The sequence below is a fragment of the Enoplosus armatus genome, chromosome 22 (genome assembly GCF_043641665.1).
Source record: "Enoplosus armatus isolate fEnoArm2 chromosome 22, fEnoArm2.hap1, whole genome shotgun sequence".
Lineage (NCBI taxonomy): Eukaryota > Metazoa > Chordata > Actinopteri > Centrarchiformes > Enoplosidae > Enoplosus > Enoplosus armatus.
This window is the reverse complement of record NC_092201.1, coordinates 14,159,059-14,184,518: the sequence shown is the minus strand read 5'-3', so window position 1 is coordinate 14,184,518 and position 25,460 is coordinate 14,159,059. Positions and strand designations below refer to the sequence as shown.

The following is a 25,460-nucleotide window of genomic DNA, read 5'->3' as shown; positions in this document are numbered from 1 at the left end:
TGGGGGAGATGAACCACAAGGGGTGGGGCTGGACAACCACAGATTTTTCTTGCTTTTCTCGTATATGATTTGATCAGGGAACATGAAATGATCTCCATTTGGTTATTTGTGGAAGCCACGTGTCTCATCAACCCTCACCTGTAATGTTTCTTTGATTATAAAAACATACTGTACTCTAAAAATCGTATTATGGCACATTCAGGTGTTAAAATCAAAAGCAAAACATATTATATGAACTCCTGCATTGAGAGACTCTTTCCTACAGCTGCTGGGGATCCAGTGTCTTGCTCAAGGACACTTCAGCAGTGTAGACGATGGCTGACAAATGCAAACCAAGTCTTCTTGCTATAATGGCATTTTTCTGTAACATACCCCACACGATTTTATATCCCTAGTGACAATACATATTCATTACCATCAATTGGTAGTAGTTGAAGTGGGAAAAATACTATTACTAGTGCCTGTATTAGTACAGTGGATTTTTAATTGTGCTTCTCAACTGTTGAGGAAATTCAACACTTTCCTTTTTCAAAATAAAAGCCTTCCAGAGCTGCTGGAAATGATTTGAATGTTTAGAAAATAGGGAGTGTTACTGAAAAATATGGTTATAAATTGGACATATTTATTTAGATATAACGGCCTGACTCCGATGAAGATCTGGTTCTTTCTCAAGTTGAGGTAAATAAAATCCCGGGGGCCACTATTTGAGAATTCATGGTGTAGATTTGTTGAATAATTAAATATTACATGATAAAGGACACGAAAGCAAAGTTGAAATATGTCGTCTTGTGCAATACACTGAGTGCAAATGCAAGAAAATACTTTGTATATATTTGTATATATAATATGTCATTTTGGAAAAAATAGCTACATTCTCTACATAACCTAAAATGCTACAGCACCACAACTTCCACCTGTTTCAAGCACACGATGAGAAACTGAAAATCATCAGAATCTCTCTCTCTTTTTTGTGTGTGTGTGTGTGTGTGTGTGTGTGTCACGTTCCTGTAAAATCACAGATAAAAACCCGGCTGACCTGCTTCGTCATTTAGTTTGGAAAAAGTGTGAGACGCTACGGTGCTGTGCAGCATTCAAATGTAATGTTTCATAACTTGTTATAAGAACTACAACTACCACTTTAAAATGTTACATGTAGCACCTTTTGTAAAAGCAAGAGAGCAGCTCAAAATGTCTACAAGAGGTAGACACTGCTGTTCAAGACTGAATCAAATCCTCACTTTGGGAGATCAGGGCAAGTCTGGTGTTAACAAAATATAATATTGAAGCCTATTATTAGGTTACACATAGCTGTCTTTACCTTGTCACTGCTGAATATATGTGTGTGTGTGTGTGTGTGTGTGTGTGTGTGTGTGTGTGTGTGTCCTCTACAGGCTGTGCCGACCGTTCTCTCTTCTTGTCTGCAGCCCTAATTTCCCTGACCACCCTGTAGGACACAGAGGAGAAATTAAGTACAAGGCACTGGTTTAAGCACTCTGTGTGTGTGTGTGTGTGTGTGTGTGTGTGTGTGTGTCCTTACAGAGTTGGTTCGTTTGCGTTTCCAGCAGTCTGGGTTGAGTCGTTTCTGTTCGTCTGCGAGGGCTTTGGCCTGCACGGTGAACGCTCGCCGCTCCTCGTTGCGCATTTTCTTCCACCGCTCACCGAGGAGGACGCTGATCGCTCTGAACACACACACACACGCGCGCGCGCGTTACCTTACAATAAACATTGAAACAAACCACAGCTCCACATGTAGACACAGATTACACCCACCTGTTGTCCTTGCCTGGGTACATCTGTGTGTACTCCACCCTGAACTTCTTGGCAAACAGCATGAAGGCGTTCATTGGCCGCTTGCACTTAACTGGCGTGGCATTATTACTTCCTGTTGAGCCGGCATGCTGGCTTTTGGTCGGCTTTTGACGAGGAGAGTGGGACTGACCGGGACTGAGGGGGTCTGCAGGTTTTAAACAGATCCACAATTGACTTTTTTTCCTTTCCTGAAATGCATCCTCAACCTCGCTTCAGTGCTTTTGTTTTTTGTTTTTGTGCGGTGCATTTTTTTTGTGCTTTGCAAACTGAGCGATGCCTGCTCTTAATGTTTCTGCTCATTCACACAGCGGGTTCTCTCAAAATGTAGAGATTTGAAGTATCGTACCTTGCAAAGCGTCTCTGTCTGGAGAAACGGCTCCCCCGCTGGACTGGGAGGCACGCCGCCGTCGGGCCATACTGCTCAACACGTAAACCGCAGAGGAATCCAGAGGAGTGAAGTCATAACTGAGGAGGACACACACACACACACACACACACACACACACGCGCGTTGTTTCACAGTTTCAGTTACAAATGTACGTGCATTGGACATTTACAACTGTATGTTTACTAGAGCATTACGCGTCTGTTTTACCTCTTGAATGTGTCAAACACCAGTGAGTCGTCGGTGTGTTTGGCATCTCTGTGTCCTGGAGGAAGGCACACACCTCCCACCTCCATTTCATAGCACGGTATCCCATGACGCACTACTGTCAAGCTCGGATAAAACGACGACCACCCTAACAGAGAGTGAGACAGGATGTGAAGAAGTCAGGGTGATGTTGTTTGTGACGCTTCGGGTGTTTCTCATCATCTCCCCTACCTTTGTTTTTGACGTAGAAGGGGTGATCGAGTTGGCACCGGGCAGTCATGGGGGCATGCCCGAAGGCCCCGGGGTCAAAGGTCAGCTGTAGGACAGCCTGACCAGACAGCACGATCTCTGAATGCTCCACCAGCTGCAGACCCTCAGAGCCATAACTCTGCAGAAGAGTTCCTGTTCAGTTACTTTATTTTGGTGGATCCTTATACATCTCACTCTCAGTCTTTTCTGTTCATCTCTTCATCTAATTTGTTCTTCTACTTAAATTATACAGATTCCTGGTGCTGCTATTGTTAAAAAATACAGAACATTTAACGCTGAACTGAACTGACAAAGACCATGTAGCACTAAAGATGGAACATCAACAGTCTAAGTGCATCCACAGGCTTCTTGCATGAAGTACCTTCACAGATCCGGATTGCTCCTCATCACCGGAGTCTTCCTCGGCAGAGTCCAGGTCCTCCACGTCCTGCCACTCCACATTAGAGCCGCTGTGGAAACGCAGATGGGTGCCTGATGACAGAGAATAGCTGCTCTGAGATAAAAAGAACTTGATAATTGTCTTCCCAGCAGAGAAAACAAGCGAGGACCCGGTATGTGGTGGCAGCAAAAGTAAAAGACACAGATGAGAGAACATCATGACAGAGAGGCTCTTGTACAGTCCTCTGATTGATCCATCATCTGTGTGTGTGTCTACCTTTGAGAAAACAGTGCCAGGCGGTGGGCGGCCAGGAGAAGCTCCAGCCCATGTCTTCATCGTCTGACAGGGAGGATCTGGTTGACACCGCCGAGCCACATTCACTGCTCTTCTGTGGAAAACATGAAGCGGGCAGCGATGTCAGGCAATAAACAGCTGCCCACAGAGCCAAGAGCTGTAGGTCTGCACCCTAAACAAACACTACAGCAGAGTGCAAAATGCCTTGTTTTTTAACGCCGTGTTCACATGAATGACAGTGAGTGACAGTGAAGCAAAGGTTAACACCTACCCTGCTGCGCCGACGCTCCGTGCCGTGACCTCTGGGGGGCGGCGAGGTGCTGCCGGGCAGAGGGGGAGGAGGCCGGGCGTAGGAATGCAGGTTACTGCTGGTGTTGGAGAGGCAGACCGAAGACGAGCTGAGAATGACGTGGGCTCGTTAGTGGCAGCGATTGCCAACAACACAGACAATCCCCTGACTGGTAGCAGCTCGTATAGGACAGAATGATGCGAGGTACTTTGTAGGGCTGAAGCAACGACACCTCGCTTACAAGCAAGTAGCTACCATAGAGGACACGAGGCCATGTCCTCACTATTGTATCTGGGACTCTCTCTTTTTAACAATCTGAGGTGTAATTCTATATTTACATACAAAATTACAGATTACAGGGGGCTGGGGATGCGTTTGATTTTATTTTGGTTTCTCCAGATCAGTAACATAGTTGGGGAGACACAATCCAACCGTATATAATATGTTATAGTCACACTTGTCGTCCACAACGTTCATGTTTTGGTGCATGGAGAAGCACAGAGGGCACCTACCTGCTGTGGGGGGGCTCCTGCAGCAGTGGGCTCTGGGGTCCGGTGGCGATGTGGGCCAGCTGCGTCAGCCAGTGTGTGTCGGGAGGCTGTCGCTCCTGGTGCGACACACCCGCGTCCACCTGGTAGATGGGCGGCGCCGTCGGCTCTGCCTCCTCCTGAACCTCCTGCAGGTCTGGGAGGTCGTCTGGGAGGAGAAAAACCAAACACTAGCTGAAACGTTTGGCTCACTTTGGTTTTCAAAAACCTGAAGCCCACATGTAGAATGCAATTTGTCCGTCCGCTGTGATGAAGCTGGTGTACGCTCGGGCCTCATGTACCGTATTCCATGTAACTGTCACTGGTGGCAAGGCCGGGTGAGGAGGGGAGGCGTTCCTCGCAGCAGAGCAGGTCATGGGACTGGTCTCCATCCGAGTCCATCGTCACTCCTGAAGGTAAGACCAGACAAACCACAGAAAATGAAAGTGTCGGAAGCACACTTGGCTAGTTGGGAGTTATACAGGTTTGTTGTTTTAATTTCACAGCATTTTAATCATTTGTGAATAGAATAAAACAAACTAACATATAAACACCTTTCTAAAACCCAGTGCAAATCCAAGTAAACATATATATATTCCAAATATTGGTCTATTTTCTTAATCTATTCCCAATCTATTATTAGCCTATTCTTATTAATATATTTATATTACTACTCTATTAATTCAGCCCCTAATATTAATTATTTACATATATAATAATAACAATAATAAGGCTTGCAAACAATACTGTCTTCTGTAGCTTTAGAAGGTTTGAAAAAATAACCCTAATGATGTCATCAGGGTTATTTCGGCCTGGACTCTGAAACTACACACTGTTAATGGAAAGCCTGTGGAGAAGGGCACAGGTGTTGACCAGGCAGGGAGGGTCGAACAAAAGACGCTATAGGGTAGTGTAGGATCCAGTTTTTTTTTTTAAATCTAATTCAGCCCCATAGTAGGGATTCAAAGTCTGGATATTCTGATCTGCCTCTTGTGAGTCTCCAGCCTTCATGAAAGTGCAAAGCTAAACCGCTCAGTCAGTGTCAGTGGTTAACTGCAGTCCGCTGCTCTGTGGTTTACCTGTGTTTTCACCCTGAGACTCTGAATCTCGCACGTTCTGGTGTTTGGGATCGCTGGACAGCACAGCTGGGGTCAACACCTCCCATACCATAATGTCCACTGTCCCTGAAACATGCAGACAGCTGAGTAACTGTGCACCCAAGGTTTTGTAAATGGTCAAATTAAAGGCTTATGGAAACATATTGTAAGTAGAAAATATAGCTTACAGGTAACACTTAACTAAACATTACTGGCATCCTATGGGCCAAACACCCACTAACACACACACTCACACACAGAAAGTTAATCCCTCACTGAGCTGTGATGTATAGGCTATGAATGGTATGGGTGACGTAAGGAGACACAGGGTGACATAGTAACACTGGGCTGGCTGCCAGTACCTTATAACACAGCTAAGTTTAGACACATTCTCAAAGCCCCAGCGTGTTTATAACAAGTGTAATAACATGAGTATAACAGTATACAATACGTTGAAATACTCCGCGTCGGGCGTGTAAACACGACGAGAACGCGTTCCAGTCTCATCTATTACACAATGTTCTCGTCATGTGACTCGCTCTTGTTTATAAACTTTGAGATCCTGCACGCATGCGCATAAAAAGCCCATTCATTCAATACTGGGGGCAGCGATAATATATTCGAAGTAAGTAGTTGAAAATGAGTGAAAAGCACGACATTAAGCACCCAGAATAAACGGGCTGTTGCGACACTGTGGGCTGCCATGAAGTGCTACTGGTGTCAGCGTTGTTGGCGCTCCGGAAAGACCTCGGACGAAGCAGCGTTGTTGTCACGAAACAAAAGTGCCGTTGACAGGCAGAAGTTACGTCGACGAAAACCAGAAATAAAACTTTGGCGCCTGTGTTTAGACGGACAAGATAACGATATTAACGGGATTCGGAATGTGAAAATATGTTTAAATACATTAATACGGACGAGCCGTCCAACTGCGCAAAGGCAATTACAACAAAACAACTGCCGTCAACAATGAAGCTTTACAGAGAGAGCAGCGAAACTGCATTTACGGCAAAAAGTAAACGTTGTCAGTGTCACGTTATTACTCGTGCGCCAAGTTCAGGGGGGAACCATTCAAATGGCGCAATCACTTTTCAAATTCAACGCTTAAAAACACATAAATGATTTCAATGAACTTCCCTTAACTCACCAAAACAGTCGCCTTGTACGGGAAAGGGGGCTGGTATAAACACATGTTCTTCAGGGACCCTATTGGACAGGCCTGATGTCAATCTGCCATTTCTCTCATCCTCATTGGTCAGTTCGGTGCTGCCTGGTTCTCTTCGTTATCATCGCCACAACAATAAAACATTGGGTGGGTTAAAATTATGAAAGATGGCTAAACCAAAAGCACAAGTGACAATTATAAACCATGTAATCTCCTGTATACTGAGCACATCTTATTTTCAACACAATGACCGTATTTTGAACACCGGAATCAGAAGAAAGCAGGATTTCCCCATCTCACAATGTGGCAACATCATGTTGGAGCAATTTAGAGAGCTGAAATGTTCACAACACAACAATCACATATTGAGCCTAAAAATTGGGAGCATGAACAGCATGTAATGCTGCACATAAGTGCTGATGTGTAATGATAAAACAGATTAAACATAAGTAATAAAAATAAGGCCATGCAGGTTTGAAAACATGGAGAAATATGAGCATGAATGTGGTTGATATTTTCAGCAGCAGACAAACAGCCTTCAGCTAAATTGTCATACATCCAGTGCAACTAGTACAACAGGTAGTTTCAGCCAAGTAACCTGGTCAAAGACAGTGGCCCTCTCCTGTGTTTCAGACACATGTTTGCCACCCTTGTATAATACCCTGAAATATTCCTGAGTACACTCTTTAGTGTATTACTGTACTTAAGTGTGATTATTACGAATATCGAGGGTACAAAAAGTATAATTGTAGAGTTTTCTGGTGTGGAGATCATGCCATCAAGTCTGCCTTGATGCTGGAGGAGCGGAAAGTTGACATCTGTACAATCGTGAGTGTTTCACTGCCCTCCAGTGGTCACAGTGAGGAACTGCACCAAGGCAGGATACGCCAAGTTTCGTTCAATACTTTCAAAATAAATCAATAAGAAATCTAAGAAAATAAATTCTAACAAATAACGCCATCTGAAGCAACCTGAAATAGATACACACATTCACGTCTTCCATATCTTTGAACAGCTCCGTCCCGTCTTTTACACAATCGACAATTTAAATATGGCTTCAGGTTTGTAATAGTTTTAGTTTTTATGTGGTTTATTTTAAAGAGAAAGCCGGAAGTGGTGTTCTGGCTAGAAGAAGCTAGCGGGTAGCTTGACCACCTTCCTGTGTAGAAGCGCCTCATTTCCTAAATACAGTCTGCCGACAAACGTAAACCCATTTTTTTTTCACTCTGGTCTGACGTCTCTTTATGTAGCATAAATGCCGAATCGTTCGCCCAGAGCTCCGGGTTCCGTTGCCGTCTGCGTTCATTGGTGAGTCACAGAAAAGGCTCTATGTTTGTACTTTACAAAACTGACGCCTCTCCTTCCTATTATTATGGCAGCTGGACCGTTACATTCCCCACAGGCTGCCCGAGTGCCGCTGTGGGTGCTTTGAAAAGTTTTATTAACTCCTTGCCGGGTTGTCGCTGTCAGATTTAACAGCTGATACTGATTATAATGTTCATGACACGCTCAGTGGGACTCTGTGCAGTTAACTTTACATCCGTGCTGTGTCGAGCTTTGCTTCCTGCTCTTCAAAACTTCCTCATCTGATGTGAAAGAAGTAAAAGGGACACCCCCCCCCCGCCAGACTTCAGTTAAGCAAGATCATGAGGAAATACTTTATAATGGCTGTCATCATGGCGCACTGCTCTTTGTGGTATAAGTTGTGTAAAGGAAATTACAGATTTTCCTCTCCTCTGAAATGAGTTCATAGTTAAAGAGATAAAAAAAAAAAAACCCAATAAGAAAGCAGTGCTTTGTTTTGGAAAGGCAGTCTCAGTCTATACATGAATGAATGGGCAGCTATTGTAAAATGTATTCATCGTTTTAGTCATTTTTTTTAAGCCAGTCACTCTCTGGTTCCAGTGTCTCAAAATGTGACGAGGTTTTGCTCTCATTAAAGTAAATATCTTGGACTGGGAAATTCTTTATTTTTATTTTATTGTTTTCTGACATTTCATAGACAAAATGATTGAAAGATGAATTGATTCATCCAGAGAGTAATCAGAATCAGAATCAGAATCAGAAACTGTTTATTGCCAAGTAACATACATTACAAGGAATTTGCTGTGGTCTGAAGGTGCTATTGTTTTGATAACAAATAAGTAGAATATAAAAGCTAAAATAAGAATAAGAATAAAAATAAAAATAAAAAAATAAGATAAGATAAATAACAACAGTGCAGTGACCAGAATAAAGAATAAGTAAAGTGTCCAGATAAAGTGTCCAGTAGGGGGTGGGTGCGTTAATGTAACGCAGTGGGGACAGGGGTGATGTACGTTAATATAACGTAGAGCTTGTGTTTGTGTTCTGGGGGGGGGGGGTCAGTGAGAGTTTGTCAGGTTGACTGCAGAGGGGAAGAAACTGTTTTTGTGGCGGGAGGTTTTGGTCCTGATGGACCGCAGCCTTCTGCCAGAGGGGAGGGGGTCGAACAGATGGTGTCCGGGGTGGGAGGGGTCGGCAGCGATCTTCCCTGCTCTCCTCAGGGTCCTGGAGGAGTACAGGTCCTGAAGAGATGGGAGGTTGCAGCCGATCACCCTCTCTGCAGAGCGGATGATACGCTGCAGTCTGCGTCTGTCCTTGGTGGAGGCAGCAGCGTACCAGACGGTGATGGAGGAGGTGAGGATGGACTCTATGATGGCAGTGTAGAAGTGAACCAGCATTTTTTGTGGCAGGTTAAACTTCCTCAGCTGCCTCAGGAAGTACATCCTCTGTTGGGCTTTCTTGATGAGGGAGCTGATGTTCAGCTCCCACCGGAGGTCCTGGCTGATGATGGAGCCCAGGAAACGGAAGGACTCCACAGTGTCCACTGCAGAGTCACACAGGGTGATGGGGGCGGGTGGGGCTGCGCTCTTCCTGAAGTCAACAACCATCTCCACTGTCTTTGAAGCGTTAAGCTCCAGGTTGTTGCTGTTGTACCAGGTCACCAGATGGTCAATCTCCCACCTGTAGGCAGAATCAACTGAGTAATCGACGAAGAATATTGCTAACTTGCGGCTTTAGTGCAGTTTACTCATTTGGGAGAAGCAGGAGCAAATACAGGAGCAGGAGCAAATACCCTCTCCTTTGTAGTTGTTTTTAACAGTCGTCCCTTTTACTTGTGTCCCATTTCAGCTTCCCACTAATGCATCCAGTTACAAGACTTTTTGAAAAGCTTCGTTGGGAGTGGAAGTGCAGATAGTAACATAGAGTTTGTTGATGATAGCCCAGAAGGTCAGAGGTCATAGATCAGTGTTTCCTGATAGACAGGTGGCTGGTATTACAAATATCTGTCTCTCAATATATGTCAGTTCATCTGTTGGTGAATCATTTGCATTACTGGCATTAACTCCCTCTAAAGGGAGACGAGATGTATACAGGATCACAGCACAAGGGTATTCTAGCTGTTTTTTGGTTTCTGTCCGTCTCTCGTCCCCCTCAAGCTAGGTGATGGACGGGAAGCAGACCCAGGTCAGCGACGAAGAGCCCAAAGTCCTGCGAGAAGAGAAGAGGAGGAGAAGAAAGAAGGCCATCACCTCATCCTCCGGCACCTCCATGGATCAGATCACTGTGGAGTTCGTCCTGCCCACCGCGGCGCGGGGCGGAAACGGTCCTGACACTCTGCTGCTGGAGGTGGCTGGAAACTGGACGGTGGAACAGGTCCCCTAATTTACTGATTTATTGTCAACACCGGGGGTTATTTGTTATGGTTGTTGAAACGTGAGTTCTGTTCTGTATTTCTTGTCTCCCAGGTGAAAGCTCAGGTGTGGCTGAAGGCGGTAACTTTAAACCTCTGTGCTGACTTCTACCAGAGGTTTTCCCCTGACCACTGTATCCTGCTCTACCAGAAGAAAGGCAACGTGTGTGAGATCTACGACAAGCACCAGGTCTTCCAGACGCTGGACTGCATTCGCTACTGGAGAGGTACCCAACGAAATGTGGAGTCAGAAAAAAACTGCAGTTATCCCGTTGCGATGATGTCCAACAACAACGTCTGTCGTGTTTTTAAAAGCCCTGAAGAAAGACGTTGGCCGGATCCAGCTGGTCCCCCGTCCGCAGCCCTCAGACGAGTCGCAGCAGTACCAGCGCTATCTCAACTACCTGATTGGCTACGACGTGACCGACGTCAGCAACGTGCACGACGACGAGCTGGAGTTCACCCGCAGGAAGCTGCTGACGCCGCGACGTATTGAGTTGTCCGACCGCGACCCAAAACTCTACTCCATGGACCCCTGGGTGACCCGCAAGCCGCTGCCTGAGCACCTGCTCAGCAAGGTGCGTGTGTTTGATGATTCTAGCCGTTGCTTCATGAATCATGATTGAAACCATGCTCCCTGACTGTTTCTTTATTGTCTCTCTTCACCCTGGTTGTGAACCATGTGTTCCTCCGTCCAGGTCAGTAACAGTCACATCCTGGTGGTGATCCACATCAGCACGGCCAGCCAGACCATCAAGGTCCCCATCGATGGGACGCCAGAACAGGTACACAAGCGTAGGGAAGATGGCGTCATTGTGTACGACTTTCTGTACCGTTTTTGGACAATTTTTCCCGTCTTGTTTAGGTGTTGGCGAGCTTCTTCGCCAAGACGACAAACAAGAGAGTTCTGCTGGGCATTCCAGGCAACATGTGCGAGACCGACTTTGTGCTACGTGTGTGTGGAAGGTAAAAGATGTCAGATGCTAAAGCACATCTGCAATGTGATGATTCACTGGGTCATGTTATAGAGGGTAGTTTTCATATTTCATGTTTTTGACTATTTGAAAGTCACCTTCTCAGCTTCCGTTCACCCAGGGAGGAGTACCTGTACGGGGATAAACCGCTGCAGAACTTCAACTGGATCCGTCAGTGTCTGAAGAACGGGGAGGAAATCCACCTGGTTCTGGAGACGCCACCTGATCCCGACCTGGATCTGGTCCAAAAGGAGGACTGGGCGCAAGTGGATGACTGCACTGGAGTCGCAGGTAACCATTTAAATTAAACAGGGAAGTGTACTGTGTTGATCGTGTGTGTATTTGATGATGTATCAATTCCAGTTTATTGACATGTGGTCTCGTGGTGATAGTTATCCTCGTACCGTTTCTTGGTCAGGTACCCATGAGCAGTTGACCATCGATGAGAAGGACCACGAACGAGTGTTCACCATCTCTATGTGGGACTGTAACAGGAAGTTCAGGGTGAAGGTGCTGGGTATCGACATCCCGTCCCTCCCCAAAATCCCTGAGTTTATTGTTTTCATAGAAGCTAGCATCTTCCACGGCCAACAGCTTTTAGCCCAGGTAATCAAAACTTTCTACATTGATTTTAGGGCAGCTAAAATCGTCAGGCATGTTGTTTAAACTTTTACACAAAAATAACACAAAAAAGTGTCGTTTTAATCCCGCAGGAGAATGGCGGGCTCTGCCACTAACAATGAAAATGAATGGATATTGCTGCTGCTAATGACTGCTAATTGATATTGTTGAAAAAAAATGTTGGCCAGAAATTGTATCAAAGGCGGGGTTTGAGTTCATGAAAATCTTTAGGATTACACCTTTAAACTAGATTGAGCAAATCAGAACTGAGAACCACAAATATGACAGTTGTGTGTTGGTTTTGTAAGCAACAATTTCAGGAAGCACTCATTCTCCACAACACACAGACAGTAAGCTTTGGACAGCAGAGACAGCAGAGTTTAACCCTGCCTTTACTCTCTCAGGAGAGGACGTCATCTAAAACCTTCAATGAAGAAGTGCTGTGGAACTGCTGGTTGGAGTTTAACATTAAGATCAAGGACCTGCCTAAAGGAGCGCGCCTCAACCTCCAGGTAAACATTTAATTCAAAGGACCGATGGGATCATTTTACAATGATTGGTTGTAATCAATCTCCAAATTTGTCCCACCCAGGTGGTCTGCGGGAAGCAGCCCCTGACGCCAAACTCCAAGGGGGGCTCGGCCTACCAGGATAATACAGCAGGAACCGGCAGCCATGATGGTAAGGTCTCCTAATGCCTGGTTGCCTACTGTATCGTGTTGACAATCGTTAGAGTGAGCCTCACGCCTGTCTGTCTGTCTGTCTGTCTGTCTGTCCGTCGCTCAGGAAAGAACAAGAGTCGTCTCCTGTACTACGTCAACCTGCTGCTGATCGACCACCGCTCTCTGCTGCGCCAGGGCGAATTCATCCTCCACATGTGGAAGATGCCAGAGAAGAGTGAGGAGAGCAGCAGCAGCATCAACGCAGACAAGCTCACCTCAGCCACCAACCCGGACAAGGCCTCCACCATGGCCATCGCCATTTTGCTGGACAAGTACTGCTACCCTGTGGTGCTGCCCAAGAGCCGCGACGTGGGCCGGGACGCCGGGGCCGGGAGCGAGGAGGCTGGGGGAGGGGAGCGAGGTCAGAGAGAGATGCCCAATCACCTGAAGAAACAGTTCGGGGCTATCGTGGCTACGGACCCCCTGCATCCGCTCAGTCCTGAGGACAAAGAGCTGCTGTGGCACTTCAGGCATGAATGTATGCGCGACCCCAGGTACTTTATTTGATTTGATTCCAAAGTTCATGGCCTACAAAGTGTTATATGATTCTTAAGTCTTATTGCTGTCTTGTCATGCCTTCCTGTCTTCAGGGCCTACCCAAAGCTTCTGGGTTCAGTCAGGTGGGGGAAACAGGAAGATGTTTTGGCAACACACCGTCTGTTGGAGCGCAGCAGTGCGTGGGACAGCAGGTAAGAGGGCTTTCACACTGCCGCCATGTGTACGTGGTCCTCGGTAGGTTCAGTGTCCCATCACCTGTTGTCATGTCGTCCCTGTTCAGTCGTCTGGACGTCGGTCTGGCCATGCAGCTGCTGGACTGTCACTACTCGGACGCTCAGGTGCGGTCAATGGCCGTCAGGAAGCTGGAGACCCTGGAAGATGATGATGTGCTCAGATACCTTCTGCAGCTCGTACAGGTGTGTTTTTCAGTGATAATAAGCCATTAATATAACACTGTGAAAGGAGCCTCTCTGCAGAAAGAGTACTTTTACTTTTGGTGCTTAAATGGAACAGACCAACTTTGGGATATTAGCTTCCTTACCGAGAGTTAGATAATAGGATTAATACCACTTAGATTTATGACGCTAACGTGAGCAGCCGATTAGCTTGGCTTAGAACAAAGACTGGAAACGGGGAAACAGCCAGCCTGGCTATGTCCAATAGTACCAGTTGCCAGGCAACCAGTGGAGGGGAAGTTACTGGTGCCAGCCAAGAAATAATTAAGAGCATAACCTCACGTTAAATGGTGAATTGGGTTTTTTTACGCTTCGATTTTTGTACAGCTTAAACAAAACAAGAATGTGTTTTGGACAGAGCCAGGCTACCTGTGTCAACCTGTTTCCAGTCTTTGGCTAAGCTAAGCTAACCATCTGCTTGCGGTAGCTTCATATTTAGTGTACAGACAGAAAAGCATGGTATCAATCTGCTCATCTGATGAACGTATTTCCCAAAATGTCAGACTATTCCTTTTAATTACATTTTGCTGCTAATACGTTTGTACTTCTACAGTTCAGTACAATCATGACCGCAGGACCTTTACTGGTAGTGGAGCATTTTTACATTGAGGTATTGCTACTTTTACTGAAGTAAAAGTAAACACAGTCGTTAAACTGCACTATCATTATTTATTTGAACATGCCGATGAGTCAAAATGCAACACACAGCAGCACATTTTCAGCTCACGGAGCAGAAAGATGAAGCTCTTCTTCCAGTAACCGTCCTGTTCCATCTGATTACACAGTTGCTTGTGGAAAAGAGGCAGCTGGCATGTGTTAGTGTGAGAGTCAACTTTGCATGAGCAGAGGGAGGCCAACAAAGGGCCCTTTGGTCTGATAGGAAAATGACTCTCACCGTTACAGTATACTGTTGTCTCCGTGTCCTGTGAACCTTAGTGATATGTGGAATGTTACACTGCTGCCTGAAATTCAGTGATAATGTGTATTCTATGTTTTGACGAAGCACTGCAGACGGAACAGAAGAGAAAAAAACAGAATTTTTAGGTCGCTTCTTACGCTATTTATCATTCATTTTGACATATTATAGACTCAGTGATTCATTGAATCTGAGGTTAGATTTAATTTAATTAATTTCAAGCTAATATTGAAGTCATTTAGTCTGAAAAGTAAGTGATGGATTCGTTGATAATAAAAGAATTAGTGGTTGCATCCCTAGTCGACAATATAGAAGCATTTCATTCAGAACTAGCATTAGCAGCTCCGCAGCAGTGACCCCCATGTTTAGAATTTTATACCTTTTTCGTGAATGTATGTCGGTGGGGAGTGGTGGGGGTCATCAGTGTATATACAATGGTGAAATAGGGTTGAAAAAGGTTGGGAAGCACTGCTCTACAGCACCACTACTCGGTCAAAAAACTCCACAGAATTTACAAAATGTCAAACCTTCATCTCCCATATGTCAAAGAAAACGGACTTTTTGTCAGATTTCCAACCTTGACACCTGAAAATCCTGTCATCTTAGATGCCTTCATAAGAAACAAGCTACATTGTTTGGTGTGTGTGTGTGTGTGTGTGTGTGTGTGTGTCCTGCAGGCAGTCAAGTTTGAGCCTTACCATGACAGTGCCCTGGTCAGGTTCTTGCTGAAGAGAGCTCTGAGGGTAAGCAGGACCAACATCTGTATCTTTTTCTCACACTGTCTTATATTGTTTGCAGTGTATAGTGTGTGTGTGTGTGTGTCCCTGTGGTTTCTGTCTTTCTGCCCATTCATCTGTTTGTGTGTATTTTTGTGTATTTTTCATGCTCTGCAGGAAGAAACTCGTTCGTATTATGATTGACATTTACAGTTCATTAAAGACTGCGTTTTCCCTCCACAGAGTAAGCGCATAGGTCATTTCCTCTTCTGGTTCCTGCGCAGTGAGATCGCCCAGTCCATGCATTACCAGCAGAGGTATGCTGTCCTGCTGGAGGCCTACCTCAGAGGCTGCGGGGAAGACATGCTGCAGGACTTCAGGAAACAGGTGAGCAAAAGATCATGACTCCTTTCCTGATTCCTAATTAGACATTTGACTGAGGGCTGATCACAGAAAGCATAATTCAACTTTACTGGCCAGCACTGGAATGAGAATTCGATGTAGCGGTTGGGTTGATTGGTTAGTATATTCCTCAAAGGTTGAGGCTTTAAAAGTAAAGATGTCTTCGCATTTGTCGGTTTTGATTCCGTTTGGAGAGCAAATATGTGGAAACCACCGCGTCAAGTCGATTGTATTTATACAAAGTAAATAAAACCTTTAGTCACCTTCAGTGCAGACTTGCAGTCTGTCAGTACCTGACTTGATGAGCTGATGCTCTCCAGGTGGAGATGACCGAGGCTCTGCAGAAAGTCACCCGTGAGACAAAGGCCATGTCCGCTGACAAGTACGACATTACTGCACAAGGTGAGGAGAAATGAAACTTTCACTTGACGTGTTACTGTTTTTATTATTAGCTCTGTGTGTTCAGATGTCTTAACTGAGACGGAACATTTAAGGATTCGCAAAAATCGAACAATCAGAGATTCAGTCCGACATCGTCCACCACAGCATCTGCTACACGAGCTGATCTTCACTACTGCTACTACTAAGCTCTAGGTTTTGAGGTCCTGCCTTAAATGTAGCAAAAGAAACACGATAAGAACAAAAAGCTGACATTCAGTGACTATTCAATCTATCATGGTTTAAAGAGTCTAATATATCTAAAGCCGTGCGTGTGTGTGTGTGTGTGCTGGTCAGTGGTGTTTCAGTTGCGTCAGAAGCTGGAGACTCTGCAGTCGTCCGGCCTGCCAGAGAGTTTCAGAGTCCCTTATGATCCTGGACTCAGAGCTGGAGCCCTGCTGGTGAGGGACACACACACACATACACACCAGGTGTAAGTGTAACCAATAATAACCGACAAATAAAAGCTGTTGTGTGTGTGTGTGTGTGTGTGTGTGTGTGTGTGTGTGTGTGTGTGTGCAGATCGAGCAGTGCAAAGTGATGGCGTCTAAGAAGAAGCCTCTGTGGCTGCAGTTCAAAAGGGCCGACCCCACCACTCTGTCCAAAGACCCCATCGGCATCATCTTCAAAGACGGCGACGACCTCAGGCAGGATATGCTCATCCTGCAGGTGAGTGGCAGCAGAGTCTCACGGGACAGACGATAGCGAATGACTGACCCTTAGAAAGGCTAAGTGTCCTCCTGTGTCCCCGTCAGATCCTGCTGATCATGGAGTCCATCTGGGAGACCGAGTCCCTGGATCTCTGCCTGTTACCGTACGGCTGCATCTCCACTGGAAACAGAATAGGTCGGCAGGGTTAGCTGCACGGATACAAATGAGCTGAATGTTACAGTCGCTCTGTGATATTTACCCCCCCCACCCCCCCCGGTCTTTGTTGTCGTTGTAGGTATGATTGAGATTGTGAAGGACGCCACCACCATCGCTAACATCCAGCAGAGTGTTGTGGGAAGCACTGGAGCTTTCAAAGACGAAATCCTGTATCAGTGGCTCCGGGACAAGTGTGTCAGCGAGGACAAGGTACACACTGCAGCCAGCTCAGCCTCATGACATGGTTGTATGGACTGTGTCACGACAAACACCTGTTCTCCAATGCATCCGTCCAGTTACGAAGAGCAGAAGTGTGTCAGGGGTTCAGTGTGTTGATGGAGCGGTTTTGTCTCCGCCAGCCGCTCTGTTTATAAGACGTGGGAGGAAGTAGCAGCGTGACAGACCGGAAGGAAGTTCAGGGGTTTTCCTGTCATCGCAGCACCCTCCCACACACACACACACACACACACACACACACACACACACACACCCAGTGTCTATATTTGGAGAATCTATTTTGCAGCACTTCATCTTTTAGCTTAGCGTAGCACAGCTGAGAGTCCACAGTTTCCTATTCGTAGCCACATAAGCGGCGAGGAATCCTTTCAGTGCCTTGCTCAAGGAAACACCAGTTGAATCTGACATTTCCAGCCAAAAAACAATTTAGCCAGAAAGTTGTTTTATTGACCTGTTTCCTGTCTCTCTGTAGTTCCAGCAGGCTGTGGAGAGGTTTCTGTATTCCTGCGGTGGCTACTGTGTGGCTACCTACGTCCTGGGTATCGGGGACCGCCACAACGACAACATCATGATCACTGAATCTGGTAACTGACTGTATTTCCACCTCACTGTTGGTCGATTCTTATTAAAAGCTCAAGTATCTGCCATGTTCTGTTTTCTAATGTTGAGATTTGTCGTTGTTATTGAAGCACCTCCCGTGTGGCCTTATATGAACGTATATGTAGACTTAAGGAGATACTGAAGACCTTCGTGTTTCTGCAGGGAACCTCTTCCACATCGACTTTGGCCACATCCTGGGGAATTACAAGAGCTTCATGGGGATCAGTAAGGAGTGGGTTCCCTTCGTGCTCACACCAGACTTCCTGTACGTCATGGGAACATCAGGAAAGAAAAGCAGCCCCCACTTCCAGAAATTCCAGGTGCAGAAAATGGCATTTGTTTTCATGTGGATACACTAAACACACAGCTACTGTTGCCTCCAATATGGCGGCCGGAGGACGTGTCACATCCGCCCGAATGTCCCTTAGCTCCACATCCTCTGCATTTACGTCTGTGTGTGTAGCATGTATGTGTTATACATCCTTTATCCCCGTCGCAGGACGTGTGTGTGAAGGCTTACCTCGCCCTTCGGCACCACACCAACCTGCTCATCATCCTCTTCTCCATGATGCTGATGACCGGTACGACTTCCTTCCTCATCACACCCAGCGTGCTGCCAGTGTTTTGTAGTTTTACATTTAGTTTCTTCACTGACTTTAAAGAACGACCGCACACATTTTTGAAATAATGAACGATGAAACGATGCTCTTGCTGTCTGAAAGTGAGACTCTCATCATTTGCCCATTACCAGGCATGCCCCAGCTGACGAGTAAGGAGGACATCGAGTACATCCGCGAGGCGCTGACCGTCGGCCGCAGCGAGGACGAGGCGCAGCGCCACCTGCTGGACCAGATAGAGATCTGCAGGGAGAAAGGCTGGATGGTCCAGATCAACTGGTTTGTTCACCTGGTGCTGGGGATCAAGCAGGGTGTGGAGAAACGGTCCACTTAGGACACTGGATGAATTAGGCGAGATTAAGATTTTTCCTCTTTAAGATTTTTCTTTTAGGCGTTTCCGCTTTTTATTCGATGTAAATAAGAGTCCTACAAGAAGGTTCCAAGAGTCTACTCCAAAACTACCTGAAATAGAGAAAACGTATACGTGAACACAGATCAGGAGGGTTTTAACCTGTGACACTGCACGTATGCAGACTTGACACCAAATTAAATGCAATTAATTCAACTCTCCGGTGAGCAGACGGAGAGCAGAATATCAGTTCCACAGGAGTGTTTTCATTACACAGCGTAGACCAAGTCAAACATCCTATTTCAACACATTTTAAACTAGAGTTTTTTTCTCTATCTGTAGCAGTTAATGGTACAGTTTGGTTAAATAAGAAACCTTTTGAAAACAAAAGCCAAACTGGAAGGAAACTGGATCTCTAACTGGATCTCTACACCTCCTCTTTTCATCCTGTTACAAAGTCAAACGACTTCCTGTTTCTAGTTGTCTCAAGTCCTTTCCTGCTGAGGAAACAACATTTCCTTCACATTGTCTGCACTGTGAAGGTACATGAAGTAGTGCTGCACTGTCCCTCCGTCCCCAGAGGAGCCGTCGGACTGAAGTTTAAAGCATCAGTCTGTTCGTTAGCAAAATGTTTTAACATTCCAAACATTTGTATTTACTGAACAATATGCGAGGAGTTATTGAATTAGCTGGATCCTCCTGTTCAGAGATTGATTATGATGTATATTATATATATTATGTCATATTATAAACAGTCTTTTTATTTGCACGGACTGTTAGAGAATACTTAAAGTCTTGGTGCTCGTGAAGTTTTTAATTCCCAAAAATATGTTTTAAAAGTTTATGCAAATTTGTGACACAACATGCTGGTCAGTGCTGTCACTTCTTACAGGATGGTGGAACATTTGAGTGATTTATTCTTTTTTTTTGTCTACTTTGGAATATTTGGAAGGTTTTAATCATCAACACAGTGAGGTTCAGATTTTTTGTTACTTTTTACATCTTTAAAGCTTCAATAAAAAGCGAGTTGGAAAGATCGAAACCTTCCATTTTCTTTCAGAAGTAACATTTAGTAATAAAGCCTTTTGGGGCCGTTAACGCTTTCGATCATTGATTCTGGAATTGAAATAGCTGGAACATGTTAGCTTTTCTATGTAATGATATCAGACGATTAAAGTTATGCACAATACATACTTTTCTTGCATTCTCTCTTTCACAAGTCAGACTTCATCATTTCCCGTAAGACGGATTGTTCTGATCCTGAGCCAGATCCTGTTTGAAACTCTTTTAAAGCATCAGCTGTGATAATTGACTTCAACCACAAGATGGAGCAACACCACAAGCCTTTTCCCAGAGTTCCAAGTTTCACCATGTTGAGCATCCTCATCCTCATCCTCTCCTCCTTCACTGACCTTTTCCCTAATTGTCCTCTCACAACTCCCCGCGTCCTTCCTGTCAGTTTCGTCTCTCCCCCTCTCCCTCTTCTCCAGCACTATTTCCACAGAAAAAGGACGAGTGGGTGTACTGCATGAAGGCTGTCACTCTGTTTTGTGGCCGTACACTTCTCTCTGTGTCTTAATGTACCGGGTGTTGAGGGGCTAAATGGATTAGAAAGATAAGCCTCCTCATTCCCCCACAGCTTCAAGGCCTCTTCCTGTACGCTGTTTCTCTGCTAACTGTAAGCTTTTTAGCATGCCAATGAACTGTATGGAGGCTCATCCAGGAAGTGATGGGAGTGAATAGAAATGTGAATGGATTGCAGAACCTTTCTTCCCTTTGTTCCCCCGTTTCTCTTTAGCATTCTCATCGCTGTGGATGCATTTGTGAATGCTTTTATGTATCGTGCCTCTGAGCGCCAACTGGGCATAAAAAAAAAAAACGGGTATCTTCAGGAAATCAGATTATCTGAAAATGAACAATGGCAGCTTTACTTTCAAAGCCGCCACGAGTCCAAGGATGACGTTACATGGTGTGTGGGATATGAAAATATATAAAAAAGCAACAATCATATACAACTGCGGGAGCGTAGTGCTGCCACGCCAGAAAAAGAAAAACGTTATAACAAGATATTTTCACGTTATATCAAGAAACCTTTCTTGTTATAACAATATATAATTTTTTTTTATTTTAGTTCAACAGAGAAATTGAGGGATATGGCTCATTTACACAGTTTGATTCATGCTTGGGTTGAGACATGCCGAGATTCTGCTGTTTCTGAGCGGGGTGGATGATATTGTGATAAATAGTATATTTTTATCACAAGTTAAACAAGTTTCTAATGTGATGAGTCTTTATGTCGTAATAACGTGAAAACATGTTGTTATAACAAACATTTCACTTCATAGCATTTTTCTGGCGTGGCAGCACTACGCTTCCGGATAAAACAAAGGAACAAAATGGCGCTTTGGATAGGATTCAGTCTGTTGAGAGATGTTGACTTGACTTGGTTTTACACTGATGCTAAATATTCTGTGCTAGTTAGGGTCTTTAAACATGACCATTTTCATGCTAATCAACCATGGGCAGGGCACTGTGTCAGGATGAAAAATTCCGTCCTGACTAGACTGAATTGTAACCTACATTTTCTGGAAGCTACCCATTTGCACTTAATGGGAGCATGACGCCCAGCTAATGTTACCTTAAAGAACACTCGTAGTGCTACGGACCAGTGTTTTTATGAGCCAGCTACTCGGCCACAGTGCTGCCACAGTTTCACACTGTTCCTCTGACTGACAGCTGGTGGCAGTAATGCGCAAAAAAGGTAAAGCAATGTGCCTGCAAAGGCAAGCCAGCAAACACGGAAACAATGCATGCAAACTAATGTTTGAGGAGGGAAGGAAATGCATTCAACATGTTTTTTAAGTCTGACGTATACATGTGATGTGTTTTGGTGAGGGACACTGAATGTAAACAAAACAGAAGAAAACACCACCTTTAAACTGGGGGCATGCCCAATGATCTGTCAGAAAAAGCTGTTTGTGCTAATGTTTAAATGTTTATAATGTGACGTGTTTCATGGCATCACATCGCACATTTTCGATGTCATTCCCCTGGATGTTGTTTTTTCTCAGCATGGAAAAGCCTCTGAAATAGCATTTGGACCTTTATGTGATTGGTTCACCAAATTATTGATGCGACACGTCTTACTTGCTGACAAACAAACTGATATCTTGGTGGAAGAAATGACTATTCCCACAGGTGATTACTGATCTGTAAATGTAATTTTAAAACATATATTAGTGCCGCTGGTAAAGTACCAAAGGAAAAGTTATAGATGGCTGCCAAGGTTGAAAATCACGTTTCAATTTTTCACAGTGACTGTGATGGATTTTCATGTGCAGTGTGTCTGTTATGGAATATCGTCCTCGGCTCTGACAGGTGTGTGAGGTTGGTGTGGGAGGAAACTGGAAAAAGCTGGAGTAAACTGGAGCGTCGAGAATCGATTCGCTCTCTTCCTCCATTATCTCTAGTTCCTCTCCAGGAAGACATGAACCAGATCAGACGACGGGGGAAATCACTCTGCCAGTGGGTGTGTGTGTGTGTGTGTGTGTGTGCGTGTGCTCATATGTTCTGTATGCGTGAATCTGTGTGTTGCTGCACTTGTGACGCAGTGAAGAATGATTTGAGTTTCAGATCTTCATGGTGAGGGCGTCGAGCCTATCCTCACTTCTCCAAGGGAGTGTTTTAGGGTCAGGACTTGGGCTGAGGTTAATTAGAGTTAATGAGTACATATTAAGTAATCGGTTCAGGTGATGTGTAGAGCGAAAGGTTAAGATCCAGGGAAGGCATGTTGTCATGTGTATGCACTCCTATGTACATGTAAATGCTGATATACTGTATGTATATGATTATGACGTGTGGGTGTGATGCACTTCAGTCTATTTATGGCGGCTGCCTTTAAGTGGCTTGAAGAATATAAACACAGATCTTTCCCTTTGAATCCACAGTGTGTCTGTGGGCCCTGTCTCCATTCATTCATACATTTATTCTTTAATGTCCGCAGTGAAATGAACACAGAGTATTACGGCCTGTTGTCACACTTGCTGCCTGCTGCTGGTTTTTCTGTGCACCACTCTGCAATATCGTTGATTGTTTGTAATCTGGCCAATGAGGGCGAAATCCGATATCCAGTCGCAGAGTGTGGTCCTCATGCCCAGAGTGAGTTTGCCAATCAGTTTCATGGGGGAGATTCTGTTGAATACTCAGCTGAAAGTTGAGTGGGTGGGGGCGCAGTGGAGATGGGATGTGGATCTGTTGGTTGTGTATGCAAACTGGTGAGGGTCCAGGCTGGCCGGGAGGTTGTTTTCTGATGTGTTGGAGAACCAGTTTCACAGGGCTGCCTTGAAGCAGGTGGGAACAATCTCCTCTGACAGGCGATTTCATCTCTGACATTTTTAACATCTCGCTATCTGGTAGGCACATGTTCTTAGGACAGGGCCGGGGATGTTATCAGGCCCAGCAGCCTTATTCACATTCTCTCTAAGGAGGGTTCTTCTCACGTTCCCTGTGGATCCTGACAGTGGCTGGTCTTCTGGAGGCGGACTAGACCTGACAGCTGACTCTTTTGTCGAGCAGATGAAAGCGAGCGTAGAAGGTGTGACGCTCCTCTTTCAACGTGGCCTCACACATGATGGGGGGGGGGGGCGCTCCTGCTTTTATAGCCGGTGATTCTGGATTGCCTGCCACATGTCTTTGGTGTTGAGGTCTCTCTTGTTGCCAGCTTTCAGTCTAACCAGGCATCTGGCTCCTGGTCACTGTGGTCAATGTCAAGGTGGCCCTGCCCTATCTGTTTTACTCTAAATGGGAGCATCATTTACAAAATGAACATCATACTTAAGAATAAACCAAGTGAGAAGTAGAGACTTCTATACAATCGGACTTCTTTTTGCAACCAGTGGAGTCGCCCCCTACTGGCCACTACTTGCTTGGGTGACACACTGGTTAATTTGAAATACACATGGTTATATGGCACTTAACTGAACCCTTAATATAAATATCAATCAAAATGTGAGACACAGCTGCTGTCATTGTGTGTTTAATTAACTGAAATGCTTAATTAACTGAAAGAAAATGAGAGTTGGATCTTGAGGCCAGTTGTAAAACGTGCTTCCGTAAAGCTGGACTGTGGCAGACGCGCACGACCCAGAAATCGTCCTGCTTTGGACTCAACATGGACTCCTCGTTACGGTCAACATTGAACTTGGGTGACTCCTGCAAGTCAACATTTGAGAAGTGCGAGCTAGGAAAGCTGCATAACCACGGAGCAGCCTGCATTTCGAACTTGACCTTTTAGCAGTTTCCTAGATTACAACACCTAGCCGTTAATATTACAGCCTTTAATATTTAACACCCTCAGCATATCTGCACCCGCTGTAACTGGAGACTGAACGTGGAGGTGTGTGTGTGTGTGTGTGTGTGGGCACTACCGGTCAGTGTGCCACATCAGATACCCTTACTGACAGAATACAAGGGCGCATGAGAGTGCCTGTTGGTGTGTGTGTGTGTGTGTGTGTGCAACCTGACTCTGCCTCTCACACTCTATCTGTATTTAGCATCAGTTACCATCAGGTAGAACAATTAGTCACTAAGGAGGTTGGCCAAGCAATTAGAGTGGGAGGAAGTAGAACCCTGAAGCAAATGTGATCATATATATCGATCATTAATCACTTTCCCTGAAGTGGCAGGAAAACCAGAAGCTGTCTGATATCTTAGTACCCGTCAGATGGATTGCTATGCAAATATCACGTTAACCTAAAGAAAAGAATCTTGCACTTCCCATGTGTACAGTATGTCATGTGTTCCTGTCAGTCAAGGCAACTTGTGTAGCACGTTTACCACACAAACAAGCTAATAGTCCTTTCTTTTAGACACTGAGACAACAGCAAAGAAATAGAAAGCTGAAAACTGACAGAATAACATGTTTTTAGCTTTGATTTGAACGGAATAAGTGAGTCTAAAATGTTACATTCAGTATGGTGGGTGGGAGCTAAAGATTATTTCCATCAGAGAAAACAATTTTACAATCTGCAGATTAAATCAGTGCTCTTTGGACAATATAATGTAATAATTACACATTATTTCAGAGTTTAGTAAATGCCCCTAAAAATCTGTTCAAAAAATAGGCTACCCATTGGGGCCCCCCCACCCCCAAAATAACAAATCAGCGACTGGCTGTCACTGATATCAGTATTTCTCCCCTCGCCATTTTCAGCTCAGCTGTCATAACGTAATGAAATCCACAGACACAATCACGACATTTGAGGACTTTATTGGAACTTTATTAGCCTCTGTCAGGAGTGTAGCGGCGGCAGCTCTCGAATGTGCTGCACTGCAACCTGTCACTGAAGACCTGGAGTCCATATGGTATGTGCCTCGTGTGAATTGTCATTACCTCCCTTTCCCGGGTGAAACTCCTCATTGTACAACTTTAATTTGGATGCGTTTCCCTGGTTTTAAGTTCTGTGAAGCGGACCCTTAAGACCCCACAGGTTTGCAGCTAAACCTGAACAGAAGGCGCGGTAATTAATGCACATTAGAGGGCCAAATAATCTCTGCTCCTCTCTGTGTGGCTGTAATTCCTTTTGCGAGACGCCCAATCAGCCAGCCGGTCTGTTACCCACAAGCCCGGTGTGCCGTGTATTAAGAGAGCGTACACAATAAGCTGAGTTGTGGAGTTTCTGCTGCCCAGACAGCCATTTGGAGAAGAGTATTATCCCAGCAGAGCTAAGCCTCCACTGAGCTGAGGATTGCACGACTGAGTCAGAGCGTTGCTGCTGTTCCTCTCACCTGCTGCTGACAGCAAACCAAAGCATTGACGGCTGACTGGCTGACTGACTGACTGACTGACTGACTGTATGGGAACTTAAAGGGGACCAGGCCTGCCTCTCAGCTGGAGTCACTCAGAGTTGAGGTGAA

The 25,460-nt window shown here is 45.2% G+C and overlaps 2 protein-coding genes across 4 annotated transcripts; one reads left to right on the top strand and one right to left on the bottom strand.

Annotated features, from left to right (window-relative positions):
• Window positions 1-1,355: 1,355 nt before the first annotated feature.
• LOC139304746 (HMG box-containing protein 1-like) lies at window positions 1,356-5,330 on the bottom strand. Its single transcript, XM_070928602.1, has 12 exons — window positions 5,252-5,330; window positions 4,463-4,570; window positions 4,146-4,329; window positions 3,616-3,742; window positions 3,327-3,438; window positions 3,033-3,142; window positions 2,633-2,789; window positions 2,405-2,549; window positions 2,156-2,274; window positions 1,771-1,954; window positions 1,538-1,679; window positions 1,356-1,444 (listed from the first exon to the last, which is right to left on the bottom strand). The coding sequence occupies exons 1-12, from the start codon at window positions 5,328-5,330 to the stop codon at window positions 1,427-1,429; spliced, it is 1,485 nt and encodes a 494-aa protein (XP_070784703.1). The 3' UTR covers window positions 1,356-1,426.
• Window positions 5,331-7,691: 2,361 nt separating this feature from the next.
• pik3cg (phosphatidylinositol-4,5-bisphosphate 3-kinase, catalytic subunit gamma) lies at window positions 7,692-19,726 on the top strand. Of its 3 annotated transcripts, none has more exons than XM_070928793.1 (24): window positions 7,692-7,727; window positions 9,881-10,097; window positions 10,190-10,361; window positions 10,450-10,712; window positions 10,833-10,919; window positions 11,000-11,100; window positions 11,230-11,399; window positions 11,527-11,714; window positions 12,134-12,241; window positions 12,322-12,409; window positions 12,515-12,944; window positions 13,041-13,139; window positions 13,229-13,364; window positions 14,997-15,062; window positions 15,279-15,422; window positions 15,758-15,839; window positions 16,173-16,276; window positions 16,398-16,544; window positions 16,631-16,721; window positions 16,822-16,952; window positions 17,452-17,563; window positions 17,742-17,899; window positions 18,079-18,160; window positions 18,331-19,726. In XM_070928793.1, exons 2-24 carry the CDS (start codon window positions 9,888-9,890, stop codon window positions 18,528-18,530), a joined length of 3,369 nt encoding a protein of 1,122 aa, XP_070784894.1. In that variant the 5' UTR covers window positions 7,692-7,727; window positions 9,881-9,887; the 3' UTR covers window positions 18,531-19,726. The 3 variants fall into 3 exon arrangements, with proteins under 3 accessions (XP_070784894.1, XP_070784893.1, XP_070784895.1); XM_070928792.1 differs by having other exon boundaries at window positions 11,203-11,399; XM_070928794.1 differs by lacking the exon at window positions 7,692-7,727 and adding an exon at window positions 8,315-8,335 and having other exon boundaries at window positions 9,885-10,097.
• Window positions 19,727-25,460: the final 5,734 nt, after the last annotated feature.

Excerpts from the sequence above, each read along its gene's own strand:
- LOC139304746 (XM_070928602.1), bottom strand. The coding sequence starts at position 5,330 with ATGGTATGGGAGGTGTTGACCCCAGCTGTGCTGTCCAGCGATCCCAAA. Across the intron at positions 4,571-5,251 it reads GCGAGATTCAGAGTCTCAGG|GAGTGACGATGGACTCGGAT; the intron begins GTGAAAACACAG and ends TCTTACCTTCAG. Across the intron at positions 1,680-1,770 it reads TACCCAGGCAAGGACAACAG|AGCGATCAGCGTCCTCCTCG; the intron begins GTGGGTGTAATC and ends GTGTGTGTTCAG.
- pik3cg (XM_070928792.1), top strand. The coding sequence starts at position 9,888 with ATGGACGGGAAGCAGACCCAGGTCAGCGACGAAGAGCCCAAAGTCCTG. Across the intron at positions 10,098-10,189 it reads GAAACTGGACGGTGGAACAG|GTGAAAGCTCAGGTGTGGCT; the intron begins GTCCCCTAATTT and ends CTTGTCTCCCAG. Across the intron at positions 10,920-10,999 it reads TCGATGGGACGCCAGAACAG|GTGTTGGCGAGCTTCTTCGC; the intron begins GTACACAAGCGT and ends CGTCTTGTTTAG.